General features: G+C 39.1%; 2 protein-coding genes across 15 annotated transcripts in view; one reads left to right on the top strand and one right to left on the bottom strand.

Moving 5' to 3' along the window:
• Window positions 1-3,141, bottom strand: part of SERAC1 (serine active site containing 1) — a 40,378-nt gene extending 37,237 nt beyond the window's left edge. For 4 of the 14 annotated variants that reach the window (XM_075146055.1, XM_075146053.1, XM_075146054.1 and 1 more), the window contains exon 1: window positions 2,292-2,555. In XM_075146055.1, the coding sequence (XP_075002156.1) occupies window positions 2,292-2,323 (32 nt within the window). In that variant the 5' untranslated portion in view covers window positions 2,324-2,555. Of the gene's footprint in view, window positions 1-2,291; window positions 2,559-2,651; window positions 2,947-3,076 lie in introns of those variants that run through there. The other 10 variants (XM_075146045.1, XM_075146044.1, XM_075146049.1 and 7 more) reach the window with 6 other exon arrangements.
• A 584-nt stretch (window positions 3,142-3,725) lies between these two features.
• Window positions 3,726-12,682, top strand: part of GTF2H5 (general transcription factor IIH subunit 5) — a 47,443-nt gene continuing 38,486 nt past the window's right edge. Inside the window, exons 1-3 of the mRNA XM_075146070.1 lie at window positions 3,726-3,849; window positions 6,882-11,100; window positions 12,461-12,525. Of these exons, the coding sequence (XP_075002171.1) occupies window positions 3,815-3,849; window positions 6,882-7,062 (216 nt within the window). The 5' untranslated portion in view covers window positions 3,726-3,814 and the 3' untranslated portion in view covers window positions 7,063-11,100; window positions 12,461-12,525. The remainder of the gene's footprint in view (window positions 3,850-6,881; window positions 11,101-12,460; window positions 12,526-12,682) is intronic.

The raw sequence follows: 12,682 nt of genomic DNA, 5'->3' as shown, positions 1-12,682 counted from the left end.
CTTTCCTGTCTTTTTACAGCAAAGGTCATGATACTAAAGGTCATGATTTACAGCAAAGGTCACAATAAACCATATTGATGTCATTTCACTCCATATAAAATGCTCTAATTAAGGAAGTCTATAAACTCCTCAATTTAATAGGTTCTATTTCAATTACAAGGAAAGTTTAAAGCAGTTTTTCATACAATTATGCGTTACTGTTGATTTTAGTGAGTATTATCTCCAATTAACTTCTCTGCTTGTAAGTCTCCTTTCCTACTTCTTAGTAGCTCTCCCTTAAATACCAGACACAGTCATATCTCCATTAAGACATTACTCAATATGACATGGGCTTTCATACAACTCAGTAACCAACTGCTTTCAAAGTTCATAATTGATTGTGTTAGCAAGTAAGTCTTCTATTTTGACTAACAAGGCTCCAAGAACTACTACGTATTTTTGCCTTTAAAGGACAAATCAGACTAATACTTCAAGAATGTAAAAACTCTATAGTTAATAAAAATAAATGTGGGTTCTAAAATGCTCTGACTCCATGGGCTTGTGAAACTCGTAGGGCATGCTTACAGGTAAAACATAGAGGACGCATCTCATTCTAGAAAAATTCTTACACGTGCAAAAGAATGAAAACCCAGCCATACCCACGAAGGAGAGGAGAACCTTTTCTAAAATTAAGACCTTAGCAATTCAACTCTATGAAGACACAGAATTCTGACAGACTAATTGCACTGCCTTCACTGAATGCTGAAATCAAACTAAGCAATATAGAAATTTTTTTCCAAATAGTCACAAACAAATGCACGTAACATATTTTAGAACTATCAAAGTTCTGAGTGTAAAAGCAACCTAATGCAAGCATGATTATTCTCGACAGTAATATGGTCTCCATGAAGGTAGTATCAAAGTGCTTCAGAAATATGGAAGGATTTATTCTTCTGACCTATCTATGATGCAAGACACTGAATTTTCCCCATTTTATGGGGAGGAAAATGAGTTAAGACAAGCATGCTGCAACTTCCTTACACATTCTAGATACTACCTTGCCTCTTTGAACAAGTGGAACTATTCAGGAGGGACCATAAAGGAGCCATGCTCTTTAGCCCACTGATCAAGGCTGCATCTTAACCTCTGCACAATGAGTTCAAAGAAAGTATAGTTATATTAGTCAGGCACTGAAAACCAAGGCAATTTAGGCCAGGCAAAAGCACCAATTCCTGCTTCTACCACTCACATATATTTACCATTTTATGTATTAGCAAATGTTACTGCCTTTAACATTTGATTCATATAAGAAAAACTTACCTAAAGTTAGGAAAATATACAAATCAGTTTTGACAACCCACAACAAATTCTGTACATTACTTCTGCTGAAGACTTAATCTCAAGTCTTAATAGATAGAACATGTAGTATTTTTAGTGCAAGAATTATGCCAAAATCTACAATGAATATTAAACTTCTATAATAATCACAAAATACACAAAAATCTGTTGCTGCACACGCTGCAGAAGTAACATGAAATTCGTATTTTATGACAGGTGAAATTGTAGTGTCTGCATTGATACACTTATTCTGACTGAAATACTGAATTAAGCTAGTCTGTTTAAACAGATTTAAAACCACACCACTATCTATCATACATTGAAGAAACTATTATGTTGGAAACATAGGCGTCCTTATTAAATGTCAAGTTAAGTCTGCACCACCACAATGACAATTAACTCAAAATGATAAAATGTCATGCGTGTAAATCTTGATCAGTAAATCTAATCTTGCAATATGGGAGCCCCTGATATTCTCCTTGAATTTAAGGTAATCACTACAGACCAAAGAAAGAGTTTATACTGCTTTTAATTGCAGTGTCCAATTTCTCTAAACAAGGGGACTTTTTTGTTTCCTTCCATTAGTATGTCTTCTCTCTTTTCCTGTTTCCCCAAAAGTTTTTTTCTTCCCTGTTCTCTTGCTTGTGTTTGGGAGATTTTGGAAAAATGTCAGCATTACCCCACCACTGCCACAATCACAACAACTTTTTGGCTTCTGTCATGTTTATCCATTCACTTCAACAGAGTACACACCACTATGAAACACTTTTAAGACATGAATAATCAGTCCCCTGGAGGCATCATCCCCGCCTCCAAACTCTTTGTCTAATCTATGGCAGTTCCTTTACTATCTTTAATCACAGAACCACAGTATTCACATTTATTCGTCTACCTAACCACAGTCTGTAACTGCAATAAACATGTAGTTCAGTGACACCAGGTGCTACAATTCCCTGAATTCCAAACACACACACCTGCAAACAGAAGAGGCCAGAGCAAGTACCATTTCTTTGCTGTCAGGAACCTCTGTTCAGGTCTGAGCGCAAATATGCTTAGGTATATAAAAATATAACACAAAAAGACCCATTTTGCACCCTGTTTCAGCGTGGTTCAGGAAGCTGCCACTACCTCCTGCACCGGCCCATGCCGATGAGGCTGTGTAGTGCCAAGGTTTCTGCCACTACTCCCGCGTGGGGAAGGAACGCTGCTGCCTCGCACCGTGGGTACATTTTAAAAAAAAATACAATTTTAGGCAATGCAACATCTAAATGGCCACGGAGCAAAACGGGGATAACTCTGTGCCTCTTTCCAAAGGGGAAACAAATATTTGTTACCTTTTACGCGCTCACACGGAGCGGGTGAAGCCTAAGGCACCACTGCTTGTTTCTGCACGTTTTTAACAAGCGCGGGCTCCCCCAGGGCCTCCCTGCGCCCGGGCGGGGCAGCGCCGCTCGGCAGGCCGAGGCCGGGCCGCCGGGGGGGCGGCGCAGCGGGGCAGGCGCGCTTGTCGCTGCGGGCTCCCAGAGCCCGGAGGGACTTCGAGGCCGAGGTCGTTAAAATAATAATAAATATTAAACCGGGAAACCCCCCCACAAACCCTCTGAGGTAAACAAGCACCCCGCTTCGGCAGCCGGCGACGGCGGGGCTGAGATCCCCCGTGTCCCGCCCCGGAGCCCGACCCCCACCGAGCCCGCCCCGCCCCCGCCCCCGCCCGCCATAACCGAGCCCCCCCGCCCGTCCGGGCAAACAACGCCGCTACCTTCTGCCTCCGCCTCTCCTCCTCGCACCCGGCACCGGCGCCCACGCACTCCCGTGACGCCAGCACGCTACAGGCGGCCCAGCCAATCCGGAGGTGAAGCCGGGAGCGGAGGCGGGAGAGGGGAAGGCTGCGCATGCGCCTGGCACGGCGGTGGCGGTGGCCGGCGGGCGCGGTGCCTCCGTCGTCAGGGAAGCGGCCGGCGGTAGCGGCAGAGGTGAAGGGCGGGTGGGACCGGAGCCCCTGGGAGCGGCGGGACCTGCCGGCCGGGAGCCGCCCCGCCCGTTAAACGCCGCTGGCCGTCCCAGGGGCGGGTTGGGGCTTGTCTCACTCCTCCTGGGCCGCCTTTCGCAAGGCCGCGGCTCGCCTCCGGCGGCAGAAGAGCCAGTAGTCGGCCGCAGCCGCTGGAGGAGCTCGGCGGGGCTGGCGGGGAGCAGAGCTGCCCTGACTGCTCTCGGGAGTGAGGGGAGAGGACTTCAGTTTTCACAGCTCAGTGCCGCACCTGGGCGGGCTCGGCTACCCCGGCGTGGTCCTGCGCGCCTCTCTCTGAGCCCCCGGCCGCTCGGCCTAAGAGCCGGGCAGCGCTGCTGGTGCGGGGAGGTGAGTTGTCTTGAAGGATCGCTGAGTTTAACCAAGGCGTTGTTTCTTTTTCTTTCAGGTTTCCTTTGTTTACGTGTGTAACCTAAAGCAAGAGTTGTCTTATCACCTCTTCCTTTCAGCGCTTGGAAGAGAAGCGAGAAGATGGTGAATGTTCTGAAGGGTGTTCTGATTGAATGGTGAGTGACAGTGCTCATTGTTGTGTCGAAGTCTACTTATTTCTTTGGAGCTGGGAATATTCTAAGTAACTTAAGAGTCTGGAACAAAAAAAAAAAAGAAATTGTTGAGAGGAGGGGTGATGCTGAACAAGCAGACAAAAGAAAAATGCGGCCTTTGGGGGGAGAAGGAGAGAGGCAGTTGTAGGTAATCCTAATTCCAAACTCCTTTTTTCCTTTCAAGATATTGTTTTCCACTTATGCTTAACCATTAGATGTTCCCTCTTGTTCTTTATATTGCTTACAAATAATGGGGTTTTTTGTTGTTGTTTGTGAGCAATGTGTTTCTTTACTGATTCTAGAGGGAGGTAGATTATCTTTCATCCTTTCTTTCCTATCTTTTTCATCAACTCCAGTCCAAATTCCATTCAAGGCTGACATGTGGCTCTGTAGATCATACTCGAAAGGAATATGTTTGTCATTTGTAAAAGTAAGCTTTTGATGTATGTGCAGTAAACATGTTCTCATGCAATCTGAAGTCTCTAGACTAAGAATCAGATAACGGGTTACTTCCAAAGTAAAAAGAAGCATCAGTCAAGACTTGTGGGGTCATTGCATAGCATTATATGACATATAAGATTTCTGCTGTACACTTAAATTGTAAACATATTAACAGATTATAACTGCACAAAAGCAGGAGAACTTTAAACCTCTTGTGATGTGCATGCGTGGTGCATATAGCTGTGAGCTTGCAGCAGCTAACTTCTGAGCTGACTGGACTTTAGCTAGCTGAAGTCTGGATGTCTAATGGCTATGTTCAGAGCCTAAACTCTGCTATAACAAAAAGCCTGTCTTCTCAAATTTGGCTCCATGCTAGTTACATTGATAAACTTTCTGAAGCACAAGAAATTGCCTGCCTGCAGCTGACTATGTAAAGATGCCCGGAGCAGAATTCTTGGCTGACAAGGCAAGAAGTTCTAAAATCTCAAGCAGTTAGCAAAATATTGTATTTTTGCACCTTATGTGTTTATTTTACACATACCTAAAGATCTGTGTGTTTTTATTCAGCTCCATGGCCACATCTCACTTAGTATTAGCATGGAACTTAATAATTCTCCCTGGAAGGGAAGGGAATTTCCTATCTGATAACAAATCTACAGTATTTCTTCTGCCATCAGATGGTTTCAACAGCCCCCTGGGAAACTGACCTTTGAGTTGGTTTTGCTAGCTCTTGGTGGTTTGGTTTTGTTTGTTTGTTTTCTCCCCACCTTTGCATAAGGGTAGCCCATGATTGGGCACAAAATTCCATCCCAGGAGAAGATGCAGATTTACTATAAACCTGTCCCCTTGTTTACACTTCAGATACAAGTTTTTTTAAAACCCAATTTTCTGAGGATGTTTAAGATACCAAATGGACAGGGAATGGAAAAAAAATAGACAGTTCTGAATGTGTAAATCATGCAAATAAAATAGTGAAATGTTGTGCAGGTCTTTTTTTTTCTATATTCTTCCAATAAATAGCTAAACTTTTCTGAAGACACCATATCAAGGGTTGGTTATAAACTTCAAGTACTGTAATGAGATCAGTGTTTCTGCTGTGACATACATCTACTGGCACTGATACAGCTCTGTGTGTTGGTTATGTGAAACCAAGTCTCTGAATACTGCCTAACATCATACAAGCTGGTCATACCAACTAGGACAAAAGCTGGTGCCATCTAGTACTACTAATGTGAATCACTAAGGTCCAGCTGAATAAAATAAGCAAAAAATAGACCTCCCTGCACCCAAAGGGGATGTGGAAGAATACTGGGAACCACATACTTCTGGTATCTGGTTTTTCTCAGCTCTTCTGTTTCTCCTTTGTTTCTCTTCTTACATGCCAGAGCACATAAATAACGGGTCTTCTAAAGAAGATATAGCTTCCAGACTTTCCCATTCTCCTTTCCTCAAAATCACTTTGTACTTTGAAAACTCATCTTATTCTAGTCATGCCTCTGCAGGTTTGAGGCTAATATTAAAGATTGTTTAGGCGGGGGGAAAGGGTTTTGTTTCATAGTGCATGTCTTTGCCTATATATACTTTTAGGTAAGGGAGAATTGGTCCTCATACTGCATTTAAAAGAGAGAAGATTAGCCAAAGAATTCTTTTAACATTTACTGTGTTATTTAGAATTCTTTTTAAGAATTACTATGTTGCCAAAACAACTATGTTCATAATTTTGGAAGTGTCCTGAGCTACTGATTCCAATTTCCTGTATTTCTTGCGCATATTCTTCACCAGTTGTTGCAATCAAATACTAAGTTTTACCAAAGAGCATGTTTTTCCTGTTTTGTAAAAACTAGCATCAGAATAATATTGTCTGAATTCTTCAAAATTTCAGTGGATCAAAGAGCTTATATTTTGAAGCCACTGTATCTAGCTGCTTAGTATAATGCAGCTCTTTCTATTACCTGTAATTTCCATACTTCCAAAATGTTTTCTTCTAAACACTTAAATTTAACTTACAAGGTGACATCATGAAAAAGAAGAGACTGTTCAGTTATGGTATGATGAATGTACAATTCATACGTGACCACTTTTTCTCTGTGCTATACTACTTTCAGTGAGGTCTATGTTGTCTTGGATTTTGGTTACCTTTAAACAAAAATATGCTATAAGAAAGCATGTTTTTATGGTGCTATTTCTGAAGGTGGAAATGTAAGTTCAAACTTCCCTCATTAAGGGTTGGTTGCGTTTGGTTTTGTTTTGTTTTTTTTTAAGCTACTTTATCAGCAGTATAGGGGCACTTATCTGCCAATCAAGTAGCCAGTTCTTCTCTTTAGACTTCGTTATTAGTTTATTTTTGAAGTAACCCAAGCAATTACTATTGTGAAAGAAACAATTTTTTCAAAAGTTTCACAAACTTTCTTTAAATTGTGAGCAACTTTTGAAATTAGTATTAATCTACCAAAGAACTTTGGGAGTGTCTTCAAAGCGGGGGGAGGGGGGTTTATTTGTTTTTAACTGTATCTTATTACAATGATGTGGGATCTGATGTGTATTTGTCTCTACAGTGACCCAGCAATGAAGCAGTTTCTGCTCTACTTGGATGAGTCGAATGCATTGGGAAAGAAGTTCATCATACAAGACCTGGATGAAACTCATGTCTTTGTATTAGCCGAGTTGGTTAACTTCCTCCAGGAGAGAGTGGGCGAGTTAATGGACCAGAACTCTTTTCCTATTACTCAGAAGTAAAAAGACTAGAGAAATGAGATTACTGCGAGTTTTGGAATAGTGAATTTCAATAGCTTGGGTTGTTACTGTTTTAATAGATATACTGTGCTTAGTAAGTTCTACCTGGAAGTGGCTACTCTAGAAAATGGATCATTTTCATAGACAAAGTACTCTTGAATTGGATTTTATTTCTCATTTTGAAAGATTATGGTATCTTTATTAAAATCCTTAAAATGATACACTTGAGCACTTGCCTAGAGAATTTTTGATGCATGCTCTCTGTTTTTCCTTTAGGATTTTTTATCTTGCAAGATGGTATGATCCAAAAATTAGAGTAGTGTTTCGTATTGGAATGCTATATGAACTCCTCCGACATGTTACATTCCTGTGGAATTGATTAAATATGGTTATAGTGTGACTGATATAATGTGAAGAATGTGTTAAAGTATGATCTGTGCTTGATGGAACATCGCCGTAAGTTGAAGGCATGGTCAGATACTGCTTTAACTTAATGGTTTTTATACACCAAAATGAAAGTTGGTGTGAGTTTTCTTTGTGTTTTGTGCGGGGTGGGTTTTTTTTTGGTTTTTGTTTGTTTGTTTTTTCCCCAAACATTTTAGAGATGCCTCATGCTACTTGCCTACTTTTACCAAGGCTATGCTTTCTGTGCTCGCCTGGGTTTGGGGAGTGGTGGTGGGTGTCTAGGAGTTTGGAGGGGAGGGGGGGATATCGGGGGATAGGGACAACAAAATCCATTACCCCAGATCATCACATTTTAATTGTAAACTGATTACTTGCATAACAATAGCAAATTAAAGGGGTAACATAAATGGGAGACCAATCCTTTAGATATAATTGCTTGTATTTTTCCACTGAAGCTAATACCTAGTCACAATAAGCTATGTGATGAGGAAGGGGAGATAAAGACTTGGTTGCTCTACCTGTGAAGAAGAAAGCTGGTTTTGTTTTTTTTGGGGTGTTGGGTTTTTTTTTCTTTTTTTCAGCTTAGCTTTTGCTCCCCAATAGGGGCAAGCACTTCGCTGCGAAGAAAAAGCCTCATAGTTTTGTAAGTTTGTTTTTTTCTTTCTTTTTTACACTGTATTTGTAACTCACTATCTCAGACAATGGCTTATTTAGTAAGTCAGCTAGTGCATGATGATAAAACCCTTGAAGATTTCTGTCTACAAATATGGCAGGTACAGATTACAGAAACAAGAAGAATAACATGTGTTACCTTTTCTCTTATCCTACTTCCTACTCAATAGTCAAATTTACTGGATCTATAAGTAATCATTTATGAATGAAAGACTTCTAGGATATTACTTCAAAGGGAAGCTTGGTTTTCAGAGCTGCTCACGTACATCAGATAGATGCCATCTTTTTATTTTTTGGGGAAAAAACAAGTGTAAAGAGAAAGGCTTTTATAAGGAACAGTTTTCTTTACTGACTCTCCCACGTTGCTTTTTTTTCTTGTCCATTAGATATCAGATTAGTTGGTGGTTTTGGTTTTTTTTTTTGTTTTTTTCCCCAGGAATAGGGAAGCTTCAGGACAAAGTTTCGTTGGATGTGTTTAATCAAAAAGCTGTCCAAAGAAGGTCATGCAGAATTGCATGTATTCCGGCTCATGTGGATGAGCAAATAGCCCTGTGGAATTTACTTCATGTAGTTTCTAGTACCCCCCCTTCTCTCTGACTGTATAGAGCAATGGGGTTTGGTACAAGTTGTTTCATCTCTTTTACAAGTGGATGCTTCCTTAGTCACATAGATCAAGAACCAGCTACACATCTTCAATTGAAATAAAAAGGTGAAAGCTTTTATGAATGGTTTATGGTTCCTTACCTCTGTCTTGAGATTCATCAAATATTGACCTCATAACTTTTATTTAGTGGAAGATTATTGGATGCTGATTTAATGGAGGGATAATCAGTAGTCTTAACATGGCACGATAGCGTAATGCAATTTATTTAAAAGTGTCTTATATCCTTTCTTTGGAATCCTAGTTTATTTTCCATCCAGATTTTGATGAAAGGTATATGATCCCTCACTATCTCTTCAAATGACAGTATTTGAAAAGTCATGTCAGAATTACACCTGTTAAACTTCTCTCTATTTAGCAAGTCTAGTGCTACATTTCTAACTGGGATTTTCCTTTTAAGTCTGTGATAAACTTCTTGCAGTTCTTGTCTTTCTCTCCTTGTTAATTATACAGCTTTATTGTTGCATTACTTGTGTTTTAGCTTATATTTCCAGTTATATTTCCAGTGATAAATGGCTTATGTAATGCAGAGGGATAGAAGTTCCAAACTGTATAAACTAAACAGTTAGGCATGCGTTCTTATACTCTGCTCTCAATCTTTTTCGAGCAAACATGTTAATGGATTTTAACTTCTAAACCTGTCAAGGCTTAGATCCTTTCTGCAACCTAACCAGGCCTAACTGATTATGCTGGAAGAATAAACAAAAGATATAAAGAAGCAAATTGGTGTCTCCTTATGGAGTCTAAGTAAAACTTGGACCCCAGAAAGCTTGCTTGTTGTGATTTTGTTTGTGTTGGTTTTTTGGTTTTGTTTTTTTTTTTTTTGTATATAGTCCTGGAACTTACTTGCTTTTAAAAATACATACACATATATATATTGCCCAGATGGGAGAAAAGTACATACTAACTTTAAAAATATCAAGACATTTTGAGATAGTGAACATTTACACTTAAAGACTTTAAATGTTTTCACTGGCTTTCATTTAGGTGTGAAATATTATTGGTGAGTGGAGCTTGGAATGAAACATTGTGTTAAGAATATCTTTTTTTTTTTTAAAGGCTGGAAGCATTTGAGAATAAAAGATTAAGGAGATCTGTTTAAATATATACATGTTTTGCTAATAGAGTTGATATGGTGAGAACATCAGCTCTTGCTGTATTTGGAATATTATACGTTAATTTAACACTTCTATCCATAGCTAATAAGTTCGCTTTTTTTTGCTGGTGTCTACTATAGGGACTATACTCTGCTCAGGTCCTGCTTGAGCAGCAAAAATAGAGCTTGAATGACAGGCTTCTTGTTGCTTCTTGTTGAAGTAACAAATTTTATCTTGATGGGCTTTCAGTGCTAAGGGTTGAGCTGGTGCTTCACTTTTTGCTTTCAGACTGAGTTGAAAGTATCTTGTCTACTGGAGGAGGAGCATGCTAGAATAATTACCTAAAGGACACTTATTTGAGCTTCATTTCTTATTTGCTACTTATTTATACTTAGCTCTAAAGAAGCTTGCAAGTTCACTTGTTTGTGTTTTGTGATGTAAACAGTTGCACTTGGGTAGTTACTGTAACTTTGAACAGGCTTATAAATACCACTTTCATTAATGCAAATGCAGAAGCTAGAGAGTACTATTTGACAGAAAAATGAGAGAGATCTCTAAAGCAGGGTAAGAGAATTTGAACAATGCAAGCAAAGTATTTATGTTAATTAGGAAGAGGGGGTAGCAACTGAAAATGCATCTTCCTATTAAAATAAAGCAATAGCACCTCATTTTTTTATTGAGAATTACACTATTTGGTGTTTTGTTTTTTGTTCAAGCCTCAGATTTTTTTTTTTAAAGTTTGTTTATTCATGGCCTTTAAAGAAAGGTGTGTAATATGACCATAGTGTACCACAAAAGCAAATAAGCCTAAATGCTGTCACATATTTAGATACTTTTAGAAATTGTGGGATAAGCTAATTCTGGAGGGTGGTTTTTTTAACGTGGGGGTTGGCAGCACAAGGAAGATGATACTGAGTTACTCAGTATAGATAGGGATTATAATGAATTTCTTAGCTTGTTATCAATGTATAAGTCCCCTTTTCTTCTCTCTGGTACAACAGTTAGCCCAGGGAGAATAATTGTCCAGTGCAGTAAAGGAGAAAATAAACAACAATCAGTAGAGAGAATGGATGTGGCCTCAAGAAGGAAAACTGTGTTGAAAGAAAATGGAGAATGCTTCAGGGAATTCTACCATTTTACCTGAGAGAACCCAGGCTGAGTGGATTTCACTTTGTAGCTAAATTGCCAGTGTTGTTTCATAAAAAGGTAGGCATCTGAATCCATTTGGAGTGAAGAATGATAGAGTGTGTTTGTTTAGAAATTTAACGTGCTTATAAGGATAGTTTGGGTTTTGTTCAATGTAGCACAGTGCGGAGAGCTAGATGGCTAGTGTGATGTGCTGTACAAAAACTTCTCCAAGTGCTGTTGTACATTAAGAAATCCTATTTTACAGTCTTTCCAGAACTGTAGGGTGTATTCAAAAGCATATCTTCTGTTTCTTTTTTTTTTTAATGTGGCATAACAACAGATTTTACTGGGTTTTTCCTCACTCAAGTTAACTCTGTAGGGCCACCTCAAGTATGCGAGAACAACCTAGAGAACATGTATTTTATGCATTAACGGGATTGTTTACTGTGAGCTGAAGTAAACAGGATTGGTTACTGTGAATTGAAGATAATGGTATTTCATGGTGTCTTTAAAATGACTTATTTTAACTTTTCTTAGTTGGCATCATCACCATAAAAGTGTCCAATTTCAGTCAGCCCCTAGGTTGACCTTGCAAAAGTAGGGCTCTAAAACCCATATATATATATATAATCAACAAGTCTTTAATCATATAAATCAACACAGGCTGAGAGGATTTTGCTCTTCCAATGAGGCAATAGGCCATTGAAGAAAACAGTAAGCTTTTGTAACAAATCTTTTTGCAGTTCCCAATTCCACAGCAGATTCTGATCCTTCTCCCACACTGAGTCGTTGATTATCCCAAAAATGATCCCACCAAAGCTGGTGGTGGTTACTGTGAAATGAGGCATTACTCAGTATGTCAGAATTGGGTGTCCATGTTTGTTTTGTAATTCAGACTTTAGCAAGGCTTACATGTGCTATAGAAAATTAAGGATTCAATAAACTGGTGAAGTTCATAATGGTGGAAGAACAAATTCTTCCTAAACTAAGTCATTATCTTTGGTCTTATGACTTAACAACTAATAAATGTAAAAAATAGGGTCTCCGATAGAAATACGATGTAGAGCTCTTTTTTTTTTGTGTGTGTGGAATAGAAGTATTTTAATTAATATTTTACCCATCTTTGTTTCATATAAAAAGATTTTCAGGACTGAAGACTTAACAATTTGAAGGCAGTCCAGTAAGGGGAGCTCTTACCAATATTTTAAACTGCTTTTTAAATACTTTCTGCAGCATGGGCAATAGTGGGTCAGAGACTTATCGTGCTTTGGAACATTAATATCTTTCTCTCTGGATATACTTTCAGCTGGAGATGAACATTCAACCTCAAAGGATCTTTCTAGAAAGATATTTGCAGTAGGAGATTTTGGAATGTAGTATCTTTAGCTCTGAAATTTCTTAGATATTTAGTTATCCAATGTTTTCTTTCTATGCTTAGGTGCACAGTGCTGTTACATTAAAATGATGTGTCTGAAATGTGGCCTTCCCTTCCCTTACTGGTAGGTATGTGTATCTCCACACCGCTAGCCTTCTTTAGGAGTTGCTCTGTATTAAGTTATATCATTTTTAGTGAGCGTAAATCACAGGAAGACATTGTTGATACAGTCAGAAGTAACTTTTTTGAATTTTTTTCTCTTTATTTTCTCATCTTACAAAATGC

The sequence above is a fragment of the Calonectris borealis genome, chromosome 3 (genome assembly GCF_964195595.1).
Source record: "Calonectris borealis chromosome 3, bCalBor7.hap1.2, whole genome shotgun sequence".
Lineage (NCBI taxonomy): Eukaryota > Metazoa > Chordata > Aves > Procellariiformes > Procellariidae > Calonectris > Calonectris borealis.
This window is presented reverse-complemented; position numbering and strand designations above follow the sequence as displayed.